Source organism: Mesoplodon bidens (assembly GCF_964165515.1).
Source record: "Mesoplodon bidens genome assembly, chromosome: 3".
In the NCBI taxonomy this organism is placed as follows: Eukaryota; Metazoa; Chordata; class Mammalia; order Artiodactyla; family Ziphiidae; genus Mesoplodon; species Mesoplodon bidens.
The window spans coordinates 141,360,987-141,387,961 of NC_138178.1; the positions used below are offsets into that span (position 1 = coordinate 141,360,987).

Below are 26,975 nucleotides of genomic sequence, written 5' to 3' on the forward strand. Positions count from 1 at the left end.
CTTTTTTTCATTAAGGTACAATTTACATACAGTAAAATACACCCTTTGTAGTGCACAGTCCTACACATTTTGACAAACACACAGTTGTGTCACCTATAGGGAGTATTCATTTTTTCTTATTTTGATTTCATTGTTCTTTATATCACCTGTGTATTTTAATATAATTTCCTGGCTGCGTCAGTGAAAACTGCTACTTGCTGCAGAAATTCAAAATAAGGGCTTCTTAGACTCAACATTTAAACCAGGATAAGGAAAGGCGGGGCTGCCTTGCACAGCTATTCAAACCATACAGCCCAACTCCAGAAGCACGCATTCGGTGAGTGGCGCCCCCTAGCGTTTATTGTGCATAATTTGCATGGCTCTACGTGGTGGGTCTGAACATAACCACCAGTTTGAGAGATCTGCAAAACCGGTGATGTTAACAGTGAAACAGGAAATGTTTAAAATTTTAAAAAGGAGCCTTCCATTTATATGCCTCTCCTCCCACACTTTAAAATGTTGTGACAGAGAGGACAGGTACCACCGAGCTCACAGAACAGACTATGCACATATGTGAAAGAAGGGCAATGTTGGGAAATGAGAACTGGTCCAGTAAAAAAAATCCTTTGAGATTCACTCCACTGGAATCTTTGGTCTGCATTTTAAAACCTTTTCCCTTATCTTTGCAAATGTTGTATCCTTTTCCTATAGAACCACCATAGGCTTTTTAGATTTTCCTCCCTACAAGGCACTTAGTACAAATGCCAGAAACCAAAAAAAAGATTTTTTTTTTAAATTAGGTACTTTCCTACATATGGTTTGGACTAAGTACCATATGGCTTCCACTACAGAAGAATGTGGCAGAGCTAAATTCACAAGATCTCATTCCTCAAAGGCCTGTTTGGTCCACAAAAATCTAACATGAACCTTCCTGAAATTCAGTAATAGCATAGATCAGACAATGGGTAACAACTGCAGCTGATGAAGGCCTCCTTCCCAGGCCTCCTTCCTGCACAAGCCTCTCCCCCAGCTCCCAAGAGAGCAAGGACCAGTTCAGTTGTGCAGAGAAGCTCTCCCAGAGCACTGCTATTCCTTCAGGTTTCTGACATAAAAGGACACCAAGGTTTTCTAATAGCTTAAGGGAAGATCCTTTATTTCCATTATTTTGATACAATATCACCAAGTTGTTTCAATGAAGAAAGTTTCAACATTATATAAATACTGGAAGAGAATTTATCTGGGAGGAAGCAGGTTCATTCTCCCAAGTTGGCTAATCAGTTGTAAAATAAATTTAAGAGAAGCATTTGGTGATGAGGTACAAAGTCCTAGGATAATATTAATAGTAAATTGCAAGCAGAAATTATGGGAAGGAAAGGGTAGCCTGTATTCACTCAGTATTGGAAGGTACAAGAACTCTATTAGAGAATGTCTCAACCATCTCGGAGAATGAAACTGGTGGAAGGAAGTGAGGGAAGAAAGGGATAAAGAACAGCAGCTTAGAAAGCCAGTTGTTGAATCACAGTTGAAAGAGAAAGTAAATTTCAGAAAATAATATACAGGCCAAACTCACAGGTTGTGGCTATGAAGAAAAGAAGCAAGAGGTAAGAAACTAGGGAGTATTTACTCAAATGTCCCTGGATTTATCTCTTGACCAGGCAGAACACTAAAAACTGAGTTTGCTGTCTGATTATAAGAACAAATGTGATTGAGACTAAAATTCAGAAGCCTTAATGTTAAAGACTTAAAAGAATCCTCAGAAATGCTTGATATAACAAGCACACTAAATGTGATATTTTAAAAAGTTATCTGCTGCTATACAGGTAAATTGAAGCATCTTGATCAAAGAGGAATGTCAATATATTTCAGTACCTAATATATTATGGGATTCAAGGAGGATTCTCATTAGTCATGACTCTATAAAGTGAAGCAAGATCCAGGAATAGCTAAGTATTAAATAAATGTGAATTAAGCAAACAGTGATGCCAAATTTGAGCATAATGTAAAATAGACTTTTAAAAGGTACACTGGTGCCACCTTTTGGCCAGATTAAATATTTACACAGATTACAAACTGATCACATTTTAATTTCAGAGAGACCTTATTAGAGACACAATTGTTTAGTTCAAAGGTTCTATGAACAGACTTAAAACTGTCTTGTTGCTTAATACATCTATGATTTTTAATAATCACATTTTGTACCTTTGAAAAGATGGCATAAAAGTGAATACAAATAGAAATTTAATTCTGAACAAACACATCTCATACTCCATAAGAACTGTATTAACTTCAAAGGTGACTGGGACAAAAATCGCTAAATTTAAGTTTTGTACCCTTTAGCTCTTGACAATCCTCACAAAACTTACTTCGCCCTTTTAGACCAGGAGTAGCCTATCTCGGCACTAGTGACATTTTGGGCTGGAAAACTCTTTGTTGTGGGGCCTATACTCTACACTGTGAGATGTTTAGAGCAACCCTGGTCCCTCTACCCACTAGAGGCCAGCAGCAACCTTCCCCTACCCCCACCCAGTTGTGACAACCCAAAACACCTCCACATTGCCAAATTTCACCATGGTGCAAGGGGACCACCCCGTGTGGTAGTTAAATTTATGTGTCTAACTTGACTGGGCCATGGGATACCCAGATATTTGGTCAAACATTATTCTGGATGTGTCTGTGTTTCTGGATGAGATTAACATTTGAATCAGTAGACTGAGTAAAGACGACTACCCTCTCTAATGTGAGTGGCCCTTGTCCAACCAGTTGAATGCCTGAATAGAAAAAGCTGACCCTCCTGAGAGTAAGGGTAACTTCTGCCTATTAAGTTGGGACATTGGTCTTTTCCTGCCTTTGTGATTCTCAAACTGCAAAGTTTGGACTGGAACTACACCATCGGCTTCCTTGGGTTTCCAGCTTACCAACTGTAGATCTTGGGACTTGGCCTCCATATCTGTATGAGCCAATTCTTTATAATCAATCAATCAATCAATCTTTCTCTCTCTCTCTCTCTCTCTCTCTCACACACACACACACACACACACACACACACACACACACGCAGTGTGGTTCTGTTTCTCTGGAGAACCTGACTAATATGTCCTGGCTAAGAACCACTGTTGCAGATTACGCTACTGGAGGAGATAGAGAGAAAATAGGGAAGAAAGGAAGGAGCAAAGCAAGAAACTTCTGGGAAATGACTACATACTACCTTTCTTTCCAGAGATGGCAGTTGGAAAGCACTTGATTAGGACACCACTATTCTATTAACACAGATTATGGTTGGTAAGAATTGGACTCACTGATGCATTTTTGCATCACACATCCAAAATGTTACCTGGTACAGAGACTACTTACATCAACACTAGGAAGACAACATTTGGCAGACACTGCTGTAAAATAAGAACACATTGTATAAGCTGAGCTAATAGAAGGTTTTGTTTAGGATCAAGTCACATTAATTTGTCATGATAAAATACATGAAGTTCACAGTTTTCATTCCAAATGGAGAATACGAAACTTTCTGAAATAATGTTTCTGAAGCAAACTCACAATACATTAGGTGGAAGAGTTTAACCATACAATATATTATTGATTTCAGTCTCCTGTATTATGTGTTACTATTACTAGTGCTTTGAAGATTTCTTCAGGGGCCCTTTTTCATTGTACAAGTTTTTTCTTTTTTTTCTTTTTTTTTTTTTTTTGGCCGTGCTGTGCAGCTTGTGGGATCTTAACTCCCCAACCAGGGATCAAACCCAGGCCTTCGGCAGTGAAAGTGTGGACTCCTAACCACTGTACCGCCAGGGAATTCCCTTTTGCCTTCTTTTTTTGCTACAGGTTTTTGAAATCCAAGTTTCTTTGAAAGTATTTAAAGTTGATATTTTATTTAATCTGATTAAATGACTTTATTTGGCACAAAATAGAAGAGTTGATGACAGTTAACATCAGTTGCATTGGAGCAATATCTACTAATTAATCAAGTGTGGCACAGATATACACTGAAGCACAAAGGATTCTTCCAGGTCTTGAAGACAAAAATCACAGTTTGTAATTCCTTATATTTAAGACAACCAGGCATAGGATTTATAATCTTACCAGTTTTCAAAAAAGTCCAACCATACAAACACAGAAGTACAGCAAAGAATAAAAATGTACAGATTTCATTCTTAGGAATTCAAAAATTAATTGTAATAAAATACCACAGAGCTACACTTAGTTTAAAACATACAAAGATACAAGCTACATTATAAAATTTCTTCACATGGCCTATTTTTACCTCAATTACTACAAAAAAATGGATACTTCTCAAGGATCTCAGTTACAACATCAAGAATTTGCCTGTGCAAATAAACATCAGTGGAATTATACATTTTCCAGACTATCTTCTTCCATGATTAATATGTATTTCCTTCAGTTTTAAGTGAAGCCTTACTATTTTGACAAAACATAATGAATTACTCGGTTATTTGCCCTGCTCCATTTCTGGTCTCCATCTACTTTTTAGATGACCTACATCAGAGAAATGAAAATGGTATTCTCTCCATTGCTTTTTTGTTCCTTTCCCTATATGTAAACAATATGTTTGGGGGAACTTTAAATAAAGTTGAACTTGGCAAGGTTTCATTCCCAATAACACCAAAGAATTAATATCCTCCTTGTTAAAGGCTGAAGAGAAATACTGATGGTTAAACTATGGTAGGTAGAATAGGAATTCTAGCAACACTGCTGTTTCTAGAGTATTTGTTAAAAAAAAAAAAAGAAAAAGAATTCTGCCAATTAATTATTGAGTATTAAGTAGTACATGACTGCTTTTAAGACATTCTAGAATTTATGAGTTGGAATACTAAAGTTAATAGGTTTAGCTGCAGAAAACATGTAGAATGTAGTTTTCTTTATATGGTTGGTTTTTACCAATAATACTGATAGAACCTAACACAGTTTTAATACAAATCCTCACAATACCCCTGTGAGGCAGGGATTGCTTACAGACACTTTACAGATGGGAAGTCAGAAAATCAGAGAAAGAGAGAATAATCTCAGGAGATAAATCAAGAAATTTTGGTTTTCTTATAAGGCAGACTGCACTTATCAGATACTGAGTTCTGACAATAGGCTAATAAGGACAAATACTGAAACAATCTGTTTTCCTCCAGAGAACAATTATATGTGGTATCTAGAAAGAAGGGAAAATTCTAAGCTGATCCAAAGGGAAAATGTCTGTCTAGTACTTGCCCAATACATTAAGGTGTACACAGCATTTCCAGTTTTAAGAGTTTGGTAATCATCATGCAAACCATACTATATGGCTAAGATAATAGCTCCATTTTACAAATGATGTAGTCAAAACTAAAGAGTTTTGCTGGGAGGACTTTTTTTATACAAAGCAGATTTTTCTTAGTGAGGAATCATGTCTTAAAAAAATACACTCAGGGCACAGTGTTAGTCATAAAATAGCTATTTTTTTTAAATTAAAATAGCTATTTTTAAAACATTCCTGTTGAATGAATGAAAACGATAAAACTGGGGTCATTCCCCACACCACTATTCACTGGCTCTCTGGAACCCAGGTTTTGGGATTTTTTCCTATAAAATGGAGTAATCATTTTCCCACTTCCTAATACAGACAGAATACTGTGAAGATGAAGGAAAGAACATTTGTTTTGAATTCCTAATATTAAAAGGAACTTTATGAATAAGAATAAAAATACAGTTAAGCACTCTTTTCTTAACAACCAACAAAAGTAGATATATCTCTGCTTTCAGTTAATGTTGTCTATCATGGACAGTCAGCCAAAAGCAAACTTCTGCCACATCCAGACTCTGCCCTGAACTGCTGCCCTACACCACAATTCATATGCACACTTACTTCCACCCTTTAGCTATACACACTTTTTTGTGTCAACGACTAATGACTGAGCAAGTAGGAAAGAAAACAGAAGAGAAAAATCAGGAAAATTTTTATCTAAATGAGAAAAATAAAACTTTACTTGAAAAAGGCTAGGGAATATATCTAGAATAGCCTAAGATACATGAAATCAATGTTAATATTTGTGTTCATCCTATGAGATGAAGTCTTTGAGGACAGTATGAGTTTGAATAATTACTTAAATGATTTACGTATAAGATTAGATGCAGTTCTGACACTAAAGAGCAATACATTTGTTTTAACTACTCCCAATACAACTGACTCTGTATCAACAGCTACTTAGATTTTGCTCTTAACACATATCAACCCGGGCCCCACAAGGCTCCCATCCATGTCTAGGACAGAAACTCAACCACCTTAGACAATGTCCACTGGTTTTCTTCATTCACTCCTTAAGAAAAACTTATCAGTTCATAATTCACCTAAACTCACTGATAACCCAGAGAAAACCTTTGTGCCCTTAGAATGAGCTGGATTTCTCTTTGAGCTACCTCCTGACTGAACTCGGATACTGTTGAGGAACTCTGATGTCAGGAAATAACCGCAGAAGTGAGCAGTCAGGAAGGAGATCAAACAGTTTCTGTATGTAGTTTAATTCTAATCTTCACAAACCAAATTTATTAAATTTACTAAAATACCTGTGAGGTTTAGAATTTAGCAGGGCAGCATACAAAAAAAGATAAGGCTGTTCTGAAGCCTTTCTCTTTTGTTATCCTTGACTATCTAGTATTTTAAATTTAAACATCTCAGAAACAATTTACGTCTATCCTCTGTGCTGAAGTTTAACCAGCTATTTCCCAGCTACACAGAGCAGGAGAATCTATCATTCAGTCCACCAATTTTAATTTTTCTGGAATTTTAGCTTTGTAAGTTTCACCAATATAAAAGGGAGTTAAGTTGATTCACAGAGGGAAGGCTGTCATGCATTTTAAACATAGTTCTAGGACACTGACTGTATCTACTCTACTGGTTTTATGGACCAGAAAAAAGTTAAAATTGTGCCACCGAAAAATTACCTTTTCAGGTGATTATTAGAAAATTAATGTCAACCCAGGTAGCCTAGAAAATCTTCTGATACTGTGGGTAGAAAGATAATTTGTATTTTATCATTTACCTCATAAGCTCATGTAAACCTCTGGTCATAAAAATCTCAAACTCCCTTAAGGTCTTTAAGAAAACACTCTAGATTAAGATAACAACACTAGGGTGTCAGTCAACACAGATCTATCTGATTTTCTGTCTCTAACACCAGGGGCTTCTATGCTTATCTATGTGTATGTATCTTACTGTTTCTTTAAGTTTTTGTGTGTGTTTCTGACTCTTCTCCCCTTCTCTCTCTTAAATATTTTTTATTGAAAATGAGGTATGCTCAGTGTTAAAAAAAAATAAATAAAGCCACATAAGATGTTGCAGAGCTAGTAAGTAAAAAGTAATTTAAAACTACTCATGATTTGGTATAGCTATGCCTTAAAACAAATGTTTTATACATTATAACATATAGTTATGCACTAAAAACTATTAATTCCCTATATGGCAGAAAATATTTTAAAATAATCCTCATAAGGGCTTAATTCATGTGGAACATTAACCAAAAGTGATAGTCTAGAATATTCTTCAAAAAAGATTTCACTTATTTCATATTCAATTTGATTTTACAGATTCTACAACCTGGAAAAACTTCCATACTTCTTTATTGATTTCTGATTTCTAAATTGTGATTTAATTTATGAAAAGTTCACAGCCCTAATTGAAGGTTACATTTTAGTAGCTATGTATCAATATATCTTACAATAAGAAGATCTATCTAATACATACAACCTTAAAACTATGGATAAATGGTAAAGAAAAAGTCAGTAGAACTTGAGGAGAAAAATAATTTATGAATTAAAAAATGCATGTGAGGGCTTCCCTGGTGGCGCAGTGGTTGAGAGTGCGCCTGCCGATGCAGGGGACACGGGTTCGTGCCCCGGTCTGGCAGGATCCCACATGCCGTGGAACGGCTAGGCCCGTGAGCCGTGGCCGCTGAGCCTGCGCGTCCGGAGCCTGTGCTCTGCAATGGGAGAGGCCACAACAGTGAGAGGCCCGCGTACCGCAAAAAGAAAAAAAAAAAAAAAAATGCATGTGAGTTTTCTTTTTCAGAACTGATACAAAAATCCTGAAGGAGAAACTGCTACTCAACCAGGATAGTATCCACATTTTCTTGTGTGAGTTCTGACTCTAAGGCACAAGATGAGTCTAACTGTTCTTGCGACAAGCGAGAACTTTTCAAGGGGACGTCAGACCAGCTGTCACAATATGGCTGAAATCTCTGGGCTAATGTATTACCAAACCTTTGGCATCGGTTATATCTGTAAGATTTACCTTTGTGTGTATACATGTGCTCCAGTAATTGGCTCTTTCGGAGAAATTTATGACCACAGATAGTACAGCTGATTTTTCTTTTCCTTGAAAAAGAAAAATTACAGTTTAATTCTACTGGTTCAGTGTCTTTGGAGATCAAAGACACTTGACTGATCTGCAAAGGCTCTGTGGTACTCCGGTGTGAGTGGTCAGGCTGCTGCTCATTATCCTTGACAATGAAGGAGCTAAGCCTGCGGCATTCAAGAGCCTCGCTATTTTCATTAAGTGGATGCACTTCACCAAGGTCGTTACTTTCCAGAATGGAAGCAGGGACACCAAATGGGAGGGATCCAGACACGTGGGTATGGAGATGTTGTCTTAGATTACTACGGGAATCAAAACGTTCCCCACAGTAATGGCATAGGTGTATTTTGATACCGCTTTCAGTGGAAGTAGGGCCTGTCACCTCTGAAGAGGGTGAGGGATGGCTCTGGGAAATCACAGATTCGGGGTCACATCTCTCCTGCTTGATGGACACGGGGGGCTTCTGGTGCTCCTCCAAGGCCTGGGCAGCAGGATGGGCCCTCTGCTGGTCTGCAGTGCCATCATCCAGCCCAATAGCAAGAGAGAGCTGCAACTGGGGGTGGTCACCCTGGACAGCAGCTCTATTTCCATTGTTATTGGAAGGAGCTTCCTTGACCTCCAGCCCTTGTTTGACAGCTGTTTTTTGGGTCGTTGAGATCTGAATGCCATATAAATTTGAGGACTGCACAGTCTCTGGTGAGAACACTTGATTCATTTCAGTTGCAATGTGAGAAAGGTAGTCGGCGTGAAGAAATCGAATCCCTTCCTCCAAACGACTATGATCCACAATCTGTTTTGGCCCTTTCCCCGTGTACATAATGTGCAACAAATAGCTGAATATGTCAGGTTGGATGTCAGTTGGTTGTATTTTTATGCATTCACTGTTAAAAACAAAAAAACAGACCCACACAGAATGAAACAACCCGGTTGGCCTTTTAGTTAACAGTACACAGTCTTAGGCTAAAGCAGTTTCTTCCTAAGAAGTTCTAACTTAGCAATCTGCCTTGATGAAACTCAGCAACAAAAGCTTAAATTTTCATTGTATACCAGTTTTATGGCGCAGCAACAAGTCTTCATGTATTCAATCTACTGCCTAAAGTTAAGAAACACAGATATTCTGATTAGTTCAACATTTAATTAGTGACTCCTAAGTGATATGCATTTAAACTGCATGCCAGGGGGTAGAAAAATGATGAATAAAATAGGTACCCTGCTCTTAAGGAACTTAACAGTCTATTGGGTATATAACCAAAAGAACTGAAATCGGGAACTCAAATAGATACCTATAGACCAATGTTCATTACAGCATTATTCACATTAGCCAAAAGCTAGAAACAACCCAAGTGTCCATCAGCAGATGAATGGATAAACAAAATGCAGTATATACATACAATGGAATGTTATTCAGCCATAAAAAGGAATGAAGTTCTGATATACGTTACAAAATGGATGAACCCTGAAAACATGCTGAGTGAAATAAGTCAGACACAACGGGACAAATTTTATATGATGCCACTTATAAGAAACATCTAGATTAGGAAAATTCATAGACACAGAAAATAGATTAGAGGTTACCAGGAGCTTGCAGGTGGAGAGAATGGGGAGTTATTATTTAATGGTTACAGTTTCTTTCTGGGGTGATAAAAAGTTTCAGAAATAGATACTGGTGATGGTTGCACAACACTGTAAATGTGATTAATGCCCCTGAACTGTACAAACAGAAATGGTTAAAATGGCAAATTTTATGTTTACATATATTGTACCATAATAAAAAATAATTAAAATTTTAAAAGGGTCTATTGGAATTGGTACTATTTAGAATTTTAAATCACACTAACCTTATTTTGGCTTCCAAACTGTATTAATATATCTACTCTTTAAATCGCAAATGAATACAAGTGTAACTTTGAAAAGGTTTAAATTAATCTCAAGCCCAATTTTCACATATGAATCTAGAATTCAGAAAATAGATGGAAATAACTGTGTAACAAGAAATCAGGAAACACCCTGCAAAATTAGGATAAAAACAACCTGAGGGAAATGCTGGATGACAAGGAACAATGGAATCAGTTGATGGACTTACCTTCCCTGAAGCAAAAGTTTGTGTCAATACATCAGAAAGCAAGTGTCAGTACGCCGGCAATCGATTTCTTTAGTCCTGACATTTTAGGATTCCCTCTTGGGTTTCACTCTTACCTGTGACTCTTACCTCACTGCCATGGTCTGTGGCAGGGGTTTTTGATATCAGCACGGAGCTCTTTTAACTGAGGATTTTTAGTTGCTCAACAGAGATACCACAAAGTAGGCCTGCTACCTCTGTATCCCCTGCGTTTAGTTTAGCATGGTGCCTGGTACACAACAGGTGCTTTAAGAGCTGAACCAACTCATTGGTCTCAGATGAGGCTTATGGGAAGGTAGTGTTTCTAATCTAGTTTCTACACTGACACTTAAGTCGGAGAGAAAACTCTTTTGCGTGGCAGAAAAGACTACCCATGACCTGTCCCCGACTCTAACCTCCTCTCCCCTTTGTGTCATATATTCCAATCATTCTGATCTACTCCATTTTCTGAATGTGCTAGCCTGGTTCATATCTGCATATGTTTTCATGCACTTTCCCCCTTTGCCTGCAACTGTAACTTTTTGCGTTCCTCTACAACATCTGAAAAACTCCTCCTGATCCTACAACATTCAGAGCCTCTGTAAAACCTGTTCCAACCTTCTCAAAATAAGGCTGCTGACACTCCGCTCTACCTTGTGCAGCACTTCTATTATAGACATCACAGTAACTATTAATAGCAGCAGCTAACAGTGCAAAGCTCTGTTCTAAGCATTTTAATATTATTAATCCATTTAATCTTCTCAATACCATGGGGTGGGTATATTATTCTAGTGTTTTACAGAGAAGGAAACTGAGGCGCAAAGAGATCAATTACACTGCAATTATTTTCTTTACATGCATTACCTCTCTCTTAGACTATAAACTTTTTTTTTTTTGGCTGCACCACCTGGCATGTGATCTTAGTTTCCGACCAGGGATTGAACCCACGGCCCCTGTACTGGAAGCAAAGAGTTCTTTTTTTTTTTTTTTTTTTTTTAACCAAAGAGTCTTGACCACTGGACCGCCAGAGAAGTCCCACCATGTAAGGTCTTTTAAAAAATCATACAGTGTTGCATCACTTTTTACCTAGGAGGTATTAAAGCTATTTTTTTCCAAGAGCTCAGAATCTGGATACCACTTTATAGCCCCCTCCTTAATACCCCATGCTGGGGCAATCTAAATTAAAAAAATTTTTTTTGAAAAAATATTTGAAACAAACGACATTTGAACTGTAATACGGAATATAAAGTGGGCAGAGTTATGACATTGAAACCTTGCTATGAAAGTGTTATGGAAGAGAAATTAATGACTTAGTGATTAAGAGCACTGATTTGCACTTGAGTTTAATATATTAGCTGTATAATCCTAGATGGACAAGTTACTTAACTCAGTTACAGTTTCTTTTTCTCTAACAAAGTATGGATAACAGAATTTACATTAGATAAATGCTTAGTGCTTGTTTATGGTATAAGCCTTCAATAGATTTTAGCCATTATTGTTTTCATTCTTATCTTCTACCATGGACCCTACACAGAGTTTAATGACAGATGTGTAAAAAAATTATAAATTTTTATTATTTCCTAAGGTGATCCCGTAACAAAGAATCCCCAAAATGAGATTATAATAAGGCTTGTCTCTATCACAGTATCAAAAATTCTTCTGATTTACAAAAGCACATCCTTACCTTGTTTGGTGAATAAATATCATCTTGAAATAGTTAGAAAAAGCAGCAAGCACTGCTCTGTGGGCTTTGAAGTAGACATCTCCAATAGCAACTGTGCAATCACACAGAAAACCAAATTCTCGCTGCATGTTCAGCTGCTGCAGAAGGACAAGGCTATGGCTAGCTGTGTCCATTGTGGCCCTGAGAAAAAGGATAATATAGATTTCTTTTTTTACAAGGTTGGCTATAGATCACACAAACCTAGAGAATACAAGGAGACCTAAATTTAAATGAAATTATTCAACAGTTTTCAATACTGTTAATTTTACACCAAACTTAGCTAACATTAAATACCCCATTATGACAATTGATTTCAACCCTGCTGAAATGATAAAATGTGGCCTTTTTAAAATCTGGTAAGAAGGTGGCTTGGTGTGGTGACAAAGACGTGAAAGGAAATCTGTCCCTTTTTATCTATGCAACCACAGTTTCTAGTCCTCAGTTTCCTCACTGGCAAAAATGGGAATGAGGTACTGATCCTTGCCTCAGGGCCAAATGAGATAAGTTATGTGAAAAGCACCTTGTAATGGAAACTACTATTCAAATGTTGACTATAAATGTTAATAACTTTACAGTGTGTCCAGCCTGGGCTAGAGCTGTCACTGCTCCTTAGGGATCCTCTGTTATGCTCAGGGGACACTGGCCTCCTAACTATCATATAATGTTTGGGTAACTTATCAGTCACAGGAGCCCTTAAAATAGATGTCAAGCCACATCCCCAGATTCACACGGGGCCTGAAGCCCGATGGGAAAGAACCTAAGCCCGACCTTAACTGGACTCAGACACATACAAGCATGGAGGTTCCCGATGAAGTAGAATGAAGGATGGGACCACTGGTCTCAGGGGAAAAAAATCACGCATGAGGAAGAACATGCAAAAGAATTCTGGCAGAGAAGTCTAGTGTAAGCAGAGCAGCAAGAACATTCATGAGGGCCCTGGGAGGTGGGAGGCTGTGCCACCTTCTCCTTCCTCCACCCTCTCCACCTCAGCTGTGCAGAGAGAAGGCAGCTGTGGTATAAAGGGCATCCCTGGGGTGCTGGGAGAACCTCTAAAAAAGCAGGTCCTAAAAAAAGAAATGAAGTTTTCCTACTAACCAGAGAGACCAAAGTCTTAAGGAGGTCAGTGATGAGAGTGTGGGTTTAGCTGTCTGGAGACTAGCAGGAGCTTGGGCAGCAAAATGCTGAGTGGTGGATAATATAATAAAAATAGTCAACGGTTTATACTGTTTCCTGTATGTCAGGCATTTTTCACTCATTTAATTTTCAGTTCAACTCTATGAGAAAGGAAATACTCAATGCATCTTACAGATGAAGAAACAATCAGCACAGAGAGTTAACTGACCCAAGATCACACTGCTCGTATGTTGCAAAGCAGGGGATTCAAACCCAGGCACTGGACTCGAGAGCCCCAAGGTCCTCTCTCTCCACCTCCCACAAAAAAACACGACTCATCAACTGAAGGAACCTAGGGAACAGTCTACACATCAAGCACCCTGGGAAGCCTGCAAAGAATCAGGGAGAAACCCAGATTTCCTACTGCTTAAGCAAATGTGACACAGCAAAACAAACATTTATACTTATTAGTGGATAAAGTCTAGATTATAACTAGTAAAGATAAAGGCAATTATTATTGATAAAAGGTTAAATCTTTTTTTTTTTTTTTTTTTTTTTTTTTTTTTGCGGTACGCGGGCCTCTCACTGTTGTGGCCTCTCCCGCTGCAGATCACAGGCTCCGGACACGCAGGCTCAGCGGCCATGGCTCACGGGCCCAGCCGTTCCGCGGCATGTGGGATCTTCCCAGACCGGGGCACGAACCCGTGTCCCCTGCATCGGCAGGCGGACTCTCAACCACTGCGCCACCAGGGAAGCCCGGTTAAATCTATTTTTATTAAAACTACATATATAATGTACTAATATGGAATAATCTCCAAGACATAGTAAGTAAAAAAAGCAAAATGTAAAACTGTGTAGAGAAGACTACTATTTATGTAAAAGTGGTAGTGGTTATTTTATTTTTAAAGGTGGGGGAATTTACACATAAATATATTTTTGTTTATATACACATGTCTGGAAAGGTTCAAAGAAACCAATTTTGCTTCTGGGAGGGAAACTAGGGAGCAGAGAGTTAAGGGTGGGGGGAACTATACTGTTTGAAAATGTTGAAATATTTCAGACAGACAGTAGGTAAAGAGAACAAGGTAACAAGCACCCACCCCTGGGCACAAAAAGTAAACATTATAAACAGGGTAGAGACACCCTGGCATCTCTCCCACACTCTACCCCCCCACCCACCTTGCCTACAAAGGTAACCACCATCTTGATTTTGGTGTTTATGACTCTCCTGTACATTATCACATTCTTACTGAATGTGTTCAGATTCCTTAAGAACGTTTGGTATTGTTTTGCATGTTTTAAAATTTTATACAAATAATATTATACTTTAGGAATCCTGCAACTTGCTTCTTTCAACTCTACATTCATACATTATGATACTGAGCAGGGCCCTGTGGGGCTCCTGGGCACAAAGGCTTTCTGTGTCCCCCATTTCTTTGATTACAAGACATAGGTTTCATTCAGCCTCCATGACCTTCCCTGAATTCCAACAGGCAGATTAAAGCAGTTATTAATTCGGGAAACGAGGGGATGCTAGACCAGAGAGAAATAAACAGTCATAGAAACAATAGTGCAGCCTTTGTGCAAGGTCTTGGTTCCCCATCAAGGGATACACACAACAATATCTTTGAGCTGTTTTGGAGATACTGAAACCCCCTCCAGGTGGGAGAAGTTAAGATTAACGATGGTATGCTGCCCACAAGCATGCAGACCCCAGACCAGCTGGAACCTGAAGGTTGATGTTGCTGACTCCTACTTACCTCACCACCAACCCATCAGAAGAATGTCCATGAGCTGATCATGCCCTCTTGGAACCATTACTATAAAACTTCTCAGTATCCTCTCCAAGTTGGGACACATAGTTTTTAGAGGCAGGAGCCCACTGTGTCCCCCTTTGCCTGGCAAAGTAATAAAGCTATCCTTTTCTACTTCACCCAAAACTCTTGTCTCCAAGATTCAATTCTGCACCAGTGTACAGAGAAACTGAGCTTTCGGCATCATTACTTTTAAAAATCCTACTAATTCAAACGTAGTAGTTTCCCTTACTCCTCCCCCCAAGTAAAAATACAAAACAAAACAAAACTCTCCCATACCATCTCATTTTAAAAGCTTTTAAGCAGCAATGAAATAAGAAATAAGATAACAGAACGTACAAAGACCTGAGTCTATCTTCAAGAATATAAACGAAAATCCAGGTTGTGGGTATTGTTCCAAAAGGCCATTTAACCAAAAGTCAATATTTATTGTATTTACCATATTTTCCTGATTCTAAAATACCACCAATTTATAAGGAGATTAAAAAACCAAAATAAAATTCCATATTGGAGATTTCAATATGTGAAAACATGTCTTAGATTCAATAAAATGGTTCAAATTGAAGTGCCTTAAACCAGTCTTACAAACTGTCCCAAAAAACCCCCCTCAGATCATAAATGTTCTCAACAGTTCCATATATACATATATATTTATACATATAGTGCATTAGTATAGTGAACTGTTGAACCATGTGGAAATGAAAATAGCACACTAAAAAGCCACATATACAAAAATCGGTGGTTAATGTTCTATGAGTAACAGTTAAATTCATTTATCGAACAAGTATTTTGTGAAGAGAAATTTAACAAAGAGAAAATATTCGAAAGCATGCCTTGTACAAGGCATGGGGACAGAAAAAAATTACAATGATGTTGCAATCAAGATTACAGGCTAACAGGGGAGACAAATCATAAAACACAGTAACTATGACATGAAGTAAAAGTGGTAAGGGCCAATAACAGCAGTTGGAGAACACACTATGAAGGGGAGATAAATGACAGGAAACCCAATGAAAAATAATCCATTTGAACTGGATTTCGATGAACAGGCAGAAGGTGAACATAGCATTCTAGGCAGAAAAAAATAGAATGAGTAGGGCTTCCCTGGTGGCACAGTGGTTGAGAGTCCACCTGCCGACGCAGGGGATGTGGGTTCGTGCCCTGGTCCGGGAAGATCCCACATGCCGCGGAGTGGCTGGGCCCATGAGCCATGGCCGCTGAGCCTGTGCGTCCGGAGCCTGTGCTCCACAACGGGAGAGGCCACAACAGTGAAAGGCCCGCGTACCGCAAAAAAAAAAAAAAAAAAAATAGAATGAGTAAAATCACCATCATTAGGCCTGGGAATCAAAACTGCTCTAGTAGTAACATACACAAAAGATTAGCAAGGGAAAGGCACGGAGGAATAAAGACCAGCAAAGTAGCCTTCTGCAATATCCAAACAACAGCAGTGGGAATGAAGAAAGGAATACAGGAAGATATACCAGATGGAGACTGACATGACTTGGCAGAGGACTGGATGTGGTCAGCCACAGAGAAGAGCAAGTCAAAAGTGAGGCTCAGAATTCCAGGTTGGGTAACTGGAAGAATTCATTCATTGCTTTGGGTCCTATTTGCAGAGTAACTGCCATGTGCTAGGTTGATACAAAGGTAGCATAGCAGAACGCCAGAGGAGAGGCACAGAAACTGGCTTGGTAAGAGAGAAGTTTCATTTTGGACACAGTGAGTTTGATGTGTCCACTCTAGGACATCTGAGTAGAAATGTTTAGTTACCAGTGGAGACAACAGGCAGCACTGGAAAGAAGATTCTCTGCAATAACAAGGCTCAAGTCACCAGGATTAGATGGGACTACTGAGTGAAATAAGACGGGAAAAAAGCTAAGAATGAATCCTTGAAAGACAAGAATAGTACAACTAGACAGAAGAAGAGAAATAAGAAAATATATTGTCATTGAGAGAGATAAAGAAAAGGCAAGAACCTTGGTGGGAGGAGGTGGCAATGGTATAAAATGCTGCAGAGAAACACAGGATGAGGCCTATTACAAACACCCCCAAGTGTGCTGACCAAGAGGTTTCTGGTCACCTCTGACAACAGTCTGGGAAAGCAGCAAGAGCAAACTATCTGACTGCAGGGGAATGTCAGAAAGCAGAGGTCATAAAGGGTAGGTACAGACAGAACAGGACATTGAGGGAACTGCAGATCAAAGACTTTCAGGCTGAAGAGGGGTGTAATCTCTAGAAGCCGGAAAGAATGCAATCAAAAGTGTAAGTGTAGGAACTTCCCTGGTGGCGCAGTGGTTAAGAATCCGCCTGCCGATGCAGGGGATACAGGTTTGAGTTCTGGTCCGGGAAGATCCCACATGCCACAAAGCAACTAGGCCCGTGTGTCACAACTACTGAGCCTGAGCTCTAGAGCCCGCAAGCCACAACTACTGAGCCCGCATGCCACAACTACTGAAGCCTGCACACCTAGAGCCCGTGCTCCGCAACAAGAGAAGCCAGCACAATGAGAAGCCCACGCTCTGCAACGAAAAGGAGCCCCCACTCGCCGCAACTAGAGAAAGCCCACGCGCAGGAACAAAGACCCAACACAGACAAAAATTAATTAATTAATTTAAAACATATAGGTGTAGCAGGTAGCCATGCAGAAAAAAGCAATCTCTTTTTCTGATGGTGGAAAGCAGATGGTTGAGGTAAGGAGAGAGAATTTGAATGTACTCTTAGATGGCACTGATTTTACAAACTATGAAGTCAGTCCATATGCAGAGGGAAGAGGTGAGTTTAGGCCTTGAAAGAAACCTATTAATCCCTGATGCTAATATAGTGTTGAAGTCTATAGAGAACTTTCACACACAATGATTTATTTCTCTTTCTGCTTCAGATGAGATCATTTCTATTTACTTATCTTCAAGTTCACCGTCATTCCTAATCTAATCCATTCTTTATTTCAGATATATTTTCAGGACTAAAATTTTCATGTCATTCTTTCTTAGTATCTACTTCTCTGCTAAGATTTCCAGTCTGTTCACACATTACAACCTTATTTTGCTTTACATCCTTGAGCATAGTTATAGTAGCTGCTTTAAATCTTCTCAGCTAAATCCAACCTCTGGGTCATCTTCGGGTCAATCTCCACTAATTAGGGTGACAGTTTCCTGTTTCTTCATATGTCTAGTCATCGTGGATAATATCTTAGACACTGTGATTACTAAAGACTCTAGGTACTGTAATATTCTTCTAAAACATACTGATGTTTTTGTTTTTTTGCAAATTAACTAGGCTGAACTTAAACTCCAAGTTCTGCCTCCCTGTGGTTTAGTATTTTTGTTTTTTAACATCTTTATTGGAGTATAATTGCTTTACAATGGTGTTATTTTCTGCTTTATAACAAAGTGAATCAGTTATACATATACATATGTTCCCATATCTCTTTCCTCTTGCATCTCCCTCCCTCCCACCCTCCCTATCCCACCACTCTAGGTGGTCACAAAGCACCGAGCTGATCTCCCTGTGCTATGCGGCTGCTTCCCACTAGCTATTTTACGTTTGGTAGTGTATATATGTCCATACCACTCTCTCACTTTGTCACAGCTTACCCTTCCCCCCTCCCCATATCCTCAAGTCCATTCTCTAGTAGGTCTGTGTCTTTATTCCCGTCTTACCCCTAGGTTCTTCATGACCTTTTTTTTCTTTTCTTTTTCTTAGATTCCATATATATGTGTTAGCATATGGTATTTGTTTTTCTCTTTCTTTCTTCACTCTGTATGACAGACTCTAGGTCCATCCACCTCACTACAAATAACTCAATTTCGTTTCTTCTTATGGCTGAGTAATATTCCATTGTACATATGTGCCCCATCTTCTTTATCCATTCATCTGTCGATGGACACTTAGGATGCTTCCATGTCCTGGCTATTGTAAATAGAGCTGCAATGAACATTCTGGCACATGACTCTATGAATCATGGCTTTCTCAGAGTATATGCCCAGTAGTGGGATTGCTGAGTCATATGGTAGTTCTATTTTTAGTTTTTTAAGGAACCTCCATACTGTTCTCCATAGTGGCTGTATCAATTTACATTCCCACCAGCAGTGCAAGAGTGTTCCCTTTTCTCCACATCCTCTCCAGCATTTATTGTTTCTAGATTTTTTGATGATGGCCATTCTGCCCGGTGTGAGATGATATCTCATTGTAGTTTTGATTTGCATTTCTCTAATGATTAATGATGTTGAGCATTCTTTCATGTGTTTGTTGCCATTCTGTATATCTTCTTTGGAGAAATGTCTATTTAGGTCTTCTGCCCATTTTTGGATTGGGTTGTTTGTTTTTTTGTTATTGAGCTGCATGAGCTGCTTGTAAATTTTGGAGGTTAATCCTTTGTCAGTTGCTTCATTTGCAAATATTTTCTCCCATTCTGAGGGTTGTCTTTTGGTCTTGTTTATGGTTTCCTTTGCTGTGCAAAAGCTTTTAAGTTTCATTAGGTCCCATCTGTTTTTGTTTTTATTTCCATTTCTCTAGGAGGTGGTTTTTTTTAGTGCTAGGTGTGCTGTTTGGAGGCTGATCAACACAAGTATACGTTTAGGGGCTGGTAAGAGATCCAAGCTGAGTTTAGATACAGGATTTGGGGTCTCCCCCCAACAACCTTTCTAGGATTTTCCTCCTTACTTTCTACCTGTGTGGTCACTCTGAACTCTGTCCTCTTTTCTTCAAGCAAGTAAGACTACGGGTTATTATCACAGTTTTAGCCATCCCCTCATGTCCCCAACTGAGGCCTTCTCTCAGGCTAAAAGCCATAAAAATGGAAAATTATTCACAGCTGTTCCATTCTTCCAAGCATAGACCTCATTCCAGTTTCTGCTTGCTTTCTGTCACTCTCGAATACCATCTGGTCGTTTTAAAAATTTTTTTCCAAGTTTATAATTTTTATTTGCAGAATTGTCCTGATAGGAACTCAGCTGTCACGCTTTATCAGCAGTTCTAAAAAGTTTTGGTCTCAAGATCCATTTACACTCTTAAGAAAAGTATTAAGGGCGGTTAAGAACTGCTGTTTATGTGGATTATATTTATCAATATTTACCATATGCAGAATTAAGAGAATTTTTTTAAATTTTAATATATTTGAAATAATAAACCCATTACATATTAATATAAATAACACATTTATTCTAAAAAATAATTTTTTTTAAGTGAGAAGGGTGGCATTGCTTTATAGTTTGCAATCATCTTTAATACCTGGCTTTAAAAAATACAGCTGGGTTCTTTTCTCTGTTTCTGCAATCAATCTGTTGCCACATGTTGTTTTGGTTCAAATGTATTAAGAGAATTTGGCCTTGGCAAAAGGGAGATACTTGTAAACCTACTGAAAGGGTTTCAGGAACCTTCAAGGGGTCCTTGGACCACACTTTGAGAACCTCTGCCCTACACTATCTTTTTTTGATCCTATGAGGTAGTGAAGCAGGTACTGTATTACTTCCATTTTCTGCTTAAGAAACCACAGGCTCAGAGAAGGCAGGAAAGGTACCCAAAGTCAGACAACTAGCTGTTAAATGGTGCTGGTAGAACTTCAGTTCAAGTCTGACTTCAAATTCAGTGCCCTTTCTTCAAAATTCCCATCTAGAACTTTCAACATATATACTGATGGAAGACTTTGCAAATATATTGAATCAAATAAGGGGATAAATGTTCCAAGTTTATAACATGAAACAAACTCAAATCTGTTAAAAAAAAAAAAGAAGTCATACACACACACACACACACACACACATATATATATATAAGTTCATCTAAATTTGTTTGCATAATAGACCTTTCATGTGTTAAGGCAGCACAACCAGATTTTACCTCATGTTAATAGAGCCAATACATCACAGTTATTCAGAACATTTTTCTAATGTAACTTACTTTGCAGATTATTAGCTAGGCTTTTTATATAGCCTTTGCTCATCATTTTTTGACCACTCATTTTATTTTCTTTAGTATGGGGGATAGCCAAAGTTTCCTATGTATACAGAAACATCTTAGAAGTCACATGTGAGAATTTTTGGTGGAAATTCAAAATGTAAGAGAAGTTGCAAAAAAATAACCTATCATTATATTTACAAATACTATAGCCAAATGTAACAGTCCTACATCTTAAAATGCTTTATCTGTTATCAAAGTGGTATTTATAATAATGGCACTGATATTTAAGAGACTACAAAAACCTTGTTTACTTACTAGACTGCAATAACTCTGGGTTAGCTCAAACTAAGTAAGCTAGAACAGCTTAATACTAGTATCTATGTTAGCTGAATTCAAAGTTAGCTTGATATCCAACATCTTTGATTTTTATTTATTTTTAAAAATCTATTATAATAGTTAGACTGAACTCTCAGATCTATGGTAGCCAGAGTGATGTCCTAGAATACACAGCTTTTCATTCTTGCAGGCTATAAGAATCTTTTAAGAAGAAACAAAAGGAGTAAGACATCTGTTTCTCTGGAAAACAAAGTCTTAGATATTTTCTTTGTGGTTCTCACCACTGTGACTTTATTATTAATTATTGTTAAGACATGGAGACAGGAAAGTTAGCCCAGGAATGTGCACAGCTTTTTTGAGATACTTACTCATGGCTATAAATACAAAGGTAAAAGCAGAAATATCCAAAGTGCTACATAGTAAGACTTTATACAAGGATTTTAACTTTTGTTTGTTTGTTTGTTTTGTTTTGTTTTTTTGCAGTACGCGGGCCTCTCACTGTTGTGGCCTCTCCCGTTGCGGAGCACAGGCTCCGGACGCGCAGGCTCAGTGGCCATGGCTCACGGGCCTAGCCGCTCCGCGGCATGTGGGATCTTCCCGGACCGGGGCACGAACCCGTGTCCCCTGCATCGGCAGGCGGACTCTCAACCACTGCGCCACCAGGGAAGCCCAAGGATTTTAACTTTTTAATGTACTTCCACATGATTGTGGTGGTGTAACGTTTTATAACCAAGAGAATGTTTGCAGAAATCATTTTACCCCAGAATAGTGGCTCTAACTGCCGACTGCATCGTAAAACCTTCCATGTAGAGTTGTACTGATGCCTGAGTCTTACTCCAGATGAACCCAAACAGAACTGCTGAGGGTAAGGCACAGATCCTTTTTTAAGCTCCTCAGGTGATTCTAATATAATGCCTCAATGAAGAACCACTGCATTAAAAGAACAAGGGACAAAGGAAACCCTAGAGACTATTTCACAAACTAAAGTTACAGAGAAAAAGACGCAATTTCACAAGAAGTGCTCAAAATGTGGGAATTATACCAGTTACATTAAATGAACAAAAATCGGGCTTCCCTGGTGGCGCAGAGGTTGAGAGTCCGCCTGCCGATACAGGGGACGCGGGTTCGTGCCCCGGTCCGAGAAGATCCCACACGCCGCGGAGCGGCTAGGCCCGTGAGCCATGGCCGCTGAGCGGGCGCGTCTGGAGCCTGTGCTCCGCAACGGGAGAGGCCACAGCAGTGAGAGGCCCGCGTACCGCAAAAAAATAAATAAATAAAATAAAATAAATGAACAAAAATCAACTACTGTAATTCTAATTTTAACTTTAAACTAAAATATTAGCCAGATTAAGAAACAAAAATATTCCCAAACTAACAGGATGGGTATTGTGGGCGGACGAAGAACACAACATTTTCAAACTTTTAAAAAAGTACTTAGGAAAAAGAGGTGTATTTAACTCTCTCATACACCATTACACCTATTTTCATAATAGCTGAAAATGACATGGAAATTCCAAATCTGAAAATTATTGTGTGAGGTAAAACCTGCAGTAATTCTAGGCATTTGCTTATGAAAATCACTGAGAGTATAAGAGAAGAGGGTAAGAAGCAGACATGGTAGATGACACAGGAAAAGCAGTCATGCTCTAGAAACCTTTAATGGAACAGGGAAACGTTAGTTTGGGGCCTCCTGCCTGTTGGCAGTCACAGCCAGCCTACTACATCTCTACCCCCATCTAACCAACATGTGGGATGCCTGATAAAGCCGCAACATCAGGCAAACAAGAATGCTAACACCAGTGAGGGCAAATTGCTACTGGACTTTAAAAATACCAGAACCCCGTAAAGGAAAGGAAAAGATTCTTCTTAGTCTGCTAAAAAAAATAAACTATGCATTTCTGAAAGAAGAATAAGCTACTCACAGGACAGGAGAAAGCTGGAAAACAACAATGCTAGTACACACCTAGAATACGGTATAAACAAGAATGATTATAACTTCTGAATATAGGTGAACCACTACTTCCTTTGCCATGGAATGTTCCACAAACACGTTATCCACATGGGCTAATGAAACCCTTTGCTTAAAGTGCCTAGGGTTTTTCAGGGGGAACAAAAAGTCGTTGTATGACTGATTTGTAACCAGGGAAGAAATGAATTCGAAAATTTTCAAAAATAACTAACTTAACACTATAAACACTTTTTCTCCAGGTAAGGTTAAAAAAAAAAAGAAAGAAAAAAAAATTCCTACTAGCAAAGGGAAAGTAGAAGTGTTAATAAATTCAACCAATAATCCTGAAACTGATGTTTGTTACTTTCTTTCCTCTTCCTCCACTTTCCCTAAGCAAGTTCAAGTAGCAATATCTTTTCTATCCTAGAGGAAATACTGTTTAGTTACTATCAATAGCTATTATTATACAGAATAAATAGTATGTGCAAGGCCTTGTGCTAAATGCTCTATGCACATTATCTCTTTTAATCCTCACCATGACTATATGTATTATTTTTATTTCCATTTTACAGATGAGGAAAAAACCTAGGCTTAGGACACACAACTAGCAAACAGTATAAAGTGGGGATCAAAAGCTATGTCTGACTCCATATCCTGTGCTGGTAACTACAAACTGGAACAGTATTTTTCTTAACATTCTTCTCTCAAAAGACTGAAGTTCACATGCAATTTGGAATAAATAAGCAGAAAGGGGGCACAGGAAGTGGTGCAGAAATACTTTATAATTTATCAAGATAAGAGCACCTGTGCTGCTTTTTAAGACAAGGGAAAAAAAAACCCTCAACGCTTTTCTGGCCCTGTTATTACTAAAATGGAGAAGTTTTTCTTTAACAAGATGGCCAAGCACCATCTATGGACCATAGTAAATAAATCACTTTGGTTCAGTGGTGAGGAGGGCATTATGCAACACTTCCCAGCACAGCCCTGGCCAGGGTAATTTATGGCCAAGGCACTTGGGCCCCTCCTCCCCAGCTAGACAGCCTGGCTCCTTCGCATTCCCCTCAGGAGATAGGGTGGAAGCACACAGCTCCACTTTCTAAGGCATAGAGGGCAGCTGAAAGTCCTGCTCAGCCTCTCTGGGCAACCACAGGCGCCAATAAATCAGCCACAGGCGATTCTCTCATCCCCTCCCTGGCTAGAAGTGGTAGCAAGATCTAATGCAAAAGAGCACTGACCGGACTTGGGAGATAAAGTGATTTAGGCTTGAACTCTACTGCAAATGACTGCATCATCGAAGCCAGGTAATCTCTGAGACTCTTTCCTCACTTGTAAGATGGAGACAATACTACCTCCTTTTTGCTAAGTATTCAAAATTCGTCTATGAAAGCAGCTAGCCACTGCAGGTACTCAATAAACAGTGACCACACCTGAGCAGAATCCCTCTACTACCTCCAAGACATTCAGAACAGGGCTGGGCAAAAAGGTGTAGCAAGTCATGTGAGGCCCCCTCCTCTTTTCTTGCTGACCATCCCTGTGATGCTCCACTGCTTCCTGATAATCTCCCAGCCATCAGAACTCATCTATTCTGCTTCCTATCCCATCGGTGTTTTGTTCCCTATTAAGGAGCTGATGTTTGATAATGGATTAATAATTTACACTTAATTAAAGCACATGCATATTGCTAAAGAGGTCTTTGATGCCTTTACCTAAGGAAGCAACCAATGCTGTAAACCTTGGTTACTCTTGCATAGAATAGGGCTGAATTTTTTGGGGGGGGACGACAAACTTTGATCCCAAAGTACATTAATTGACAGCTTATTCCACCTAGAAATAGTCAACCGCATTCCTTAGGATACCAGAGCCATCACACTAGCCAAGTCTGATTTCTCAATAACCGGAATCAAGTCAAACATAATCACCTCTGGCAGACAGTCTCTACAGTGCGTGGGTTAAACTGGCACCGCACTCCAGCTGTGGCGAGGAGCGTAACAACCAAGGCATCTAGAGCCTTGGAGTCCAGTTAGTGAAGAGGTATGGGACTTCGATCAAGCTACACCGTCTTTCGGCCTAGTGTCCTCATCTGTAAAATGAGAGGGATGAACTGCATTTTCTATAAGGCCCCTTTCAGCTTTAAAATTTGTGATTACAGGGCTTCCCTGGTGGCCCAGTGGTTGAGAGTTCGCCTGCCGATGCAGGGGACATGGGTTCGTGCCCCGGACCGGGAGGAGCCCACATGCCCCGGAGCGGCTGGGCCCGTGAGCCACGGCGGCTGAGCCTGCGCGTCCGGAGCCTGTGCTCCGCAACGGGAGGGGCCCCAACAGTGAGAGGCCCGCGTACCACAAAAAAAAAAAAAAAAATTTGTGATTACAAAGTGTACTTTACACACTTCACAACATCCTTTGAGAATCAACAGCTTTGCCAAAAAGACTTTAGTCTCAAGAGAATGCATGCCATTGGGGGGAAACGGGCGTTAATTTATGAAACATGATAGCTGCTGTCAATTTCCAGGTACAGCTTAGAGCAGCTTGACAACAGCTTGCTTGCTTTCTCCAAATAATGAGTGCTAGAGAAGGCAGTGATAGATGGAGCAAGCTTTAAAAAGAAAAACTAACTTTGCTCAGAATGAGATTAATATAATCTGAAAAAAGAAAAATTAATTATGGGGATGATGGGGACTTCCTGCCCTAGAGACGGGGTAATCACAAACGGGGGTGGGGAAGGGAGGACAGTGGCTGCAGCGCCCCGCAGGTGACACCTGGAGACCCGCCCATTGGCGAGAAGGGTCGGGGGTGCGGCTGCATGGGGAATGCCTCAGGCCCGTCGGGGCTTCCCGCGCCACTAGCACCCGGACTGGCAGCCGGAAGGACTCCGTGCCTTTAATGCGCCCCCGCGCCCTCTCCGGGCCTGCGTCAGGCCCCGGCAGCCGCCTGGTGCGGGCAGCGAAGGGCAGCTCTGGACCTCCTCGGCCCAGTTCTCACTCGCGGTTGCCATTTTCCTCCACTGCCCTGACTGACATCTCAAACGGACCAAAAACACCCCCCTCCCCAGCTACTTGCATCTGTCCCGCGACCGACGCAGCTGCAGGCCACCGCCCCAGGCGGCTCGCGACGGGAGGGACTGAGCCCGGGGCAGCCCACAGGGGCCGGGCCTCATCACTTACCCAGAGGCCGCCGCGGCGGGCGGCCGCTTGACTCCTCCGTGCGGGAGGGGCGGCTCCCGCGCCGCGTACGTCACGCGGCGGCGCCGGCTCACGCACCCCGCGGCCCGCTCTCGCGCGGCTTCCCGCGCCAGCCGTCCCGGGATGGGCCCACGTGATCGCGCGCCTCGTAGCTGGCGTACCAAGGGGCGGGGAGAGGGTCGGTGTGCGTGCGTGCGTGCGTGCGTAGGTGCGCGCCCGCCCGCCCGCTCAAGTGGCCGGGCGGGGGGTCGGCCCGCGCTCCGGGTGGCTTTGCCACGGTCGCTAGTCGCGACTCTGTAGGCGGAAGCGTGGAGACGAGCCTGAGCGTCAGGCTCCCCACACACAACCGCGTGACCCGGGGACTTTCCCCAGGGTGTGCAAAAGCACAGGCAGCCCCCCAGTTAGGAGATGGGGGCGGGGAAGGATGCTCCCGCGTGTTCGCGGGAAGAGGGGTGAGGGCGCGGGGCCAGGGAAGCTGAGCCACGGGAGCCTGGGAGGGGAGGCCGCCTGGGCGGGGTGGGGCATGGCGGGGGAAGTGACTCAA

At 40.4% G+C, this 26,975-nt stretch overlaps 1 protein-coding gene across 5 annotated transcripts; it reads right to left on the reverse strand.

Moving 5' to 3' along the window:
- Positions 1 to 1,142: 1,142 nt before the first annotated feature.
- ZBTB25 (zinc finger and BTB domain containing 25) lies at positions 1,143 to 26,735 on the reverse strand. Of its 5 annotated transcripts, none has more exons than XM_081228142.1 (4): positions 26,414 to 26,503; positions 25,173 to 25,333; positions 12,106 to 12,285; positions 1,143 to 9,204 (listed from the first exon to the last, which is right to left on the reverse strand). In XM_081228142.1, the coding sequence occupies exons 3-4, from the start codon at positions 12,276 to 12,278 to the stop codon at positions 8,070 to 8,072; spliced, it is 1,308 nt and encodes a 435-aa protein (XP_081084268.1). In that variant the 5' UTR covers positions 12,279 to 12,285; positions 25,173 to 25,333; positions 26,414 to 26,503; the 3' UTR covers positions 1,143 to 8,069. The 5 variants fall into 5 exon arrangements, with proteins under 5 accessions (XP_081084268.1, XP_081084267.1, XP_081084266.1 ...); XM_081228141.1 differs by lacking the exon at positions 26,414 to 26,503 and adding an exon at positions 26,310 to 26,384; XM_081228140.1 differs by lacking the exon at positions 26,414 to 26,503 and adding an exon at positions 26,099 to 26,185.
- Positions 26,736 to 26,975: the final 240 nt, after the last annotated feature.

Coding starts and splice junctions, on each gene's coding strand:
- ZBTB25 (XM_081228139.1), bottom strand. CDS start 26,244: ATGGCAACCGCGAGTGAGAACTGGGCCGAGGAGGTCCAGAGCTGCCCT. Junction 12,286..26,098: donor CCTTCCGGCTGCCAGTCCGG/GTGCTAGTGGCG, acceptor CCTTTTTCTCAG/GGCCACAATGGACACAGCTA. Junction 9,205..12,105: donor ATATTTATTCACCAAACAAG/GTAAGGATGTGC, acceptor TGTTTTTAACAG/TGAATGCATAAAAATACAAC.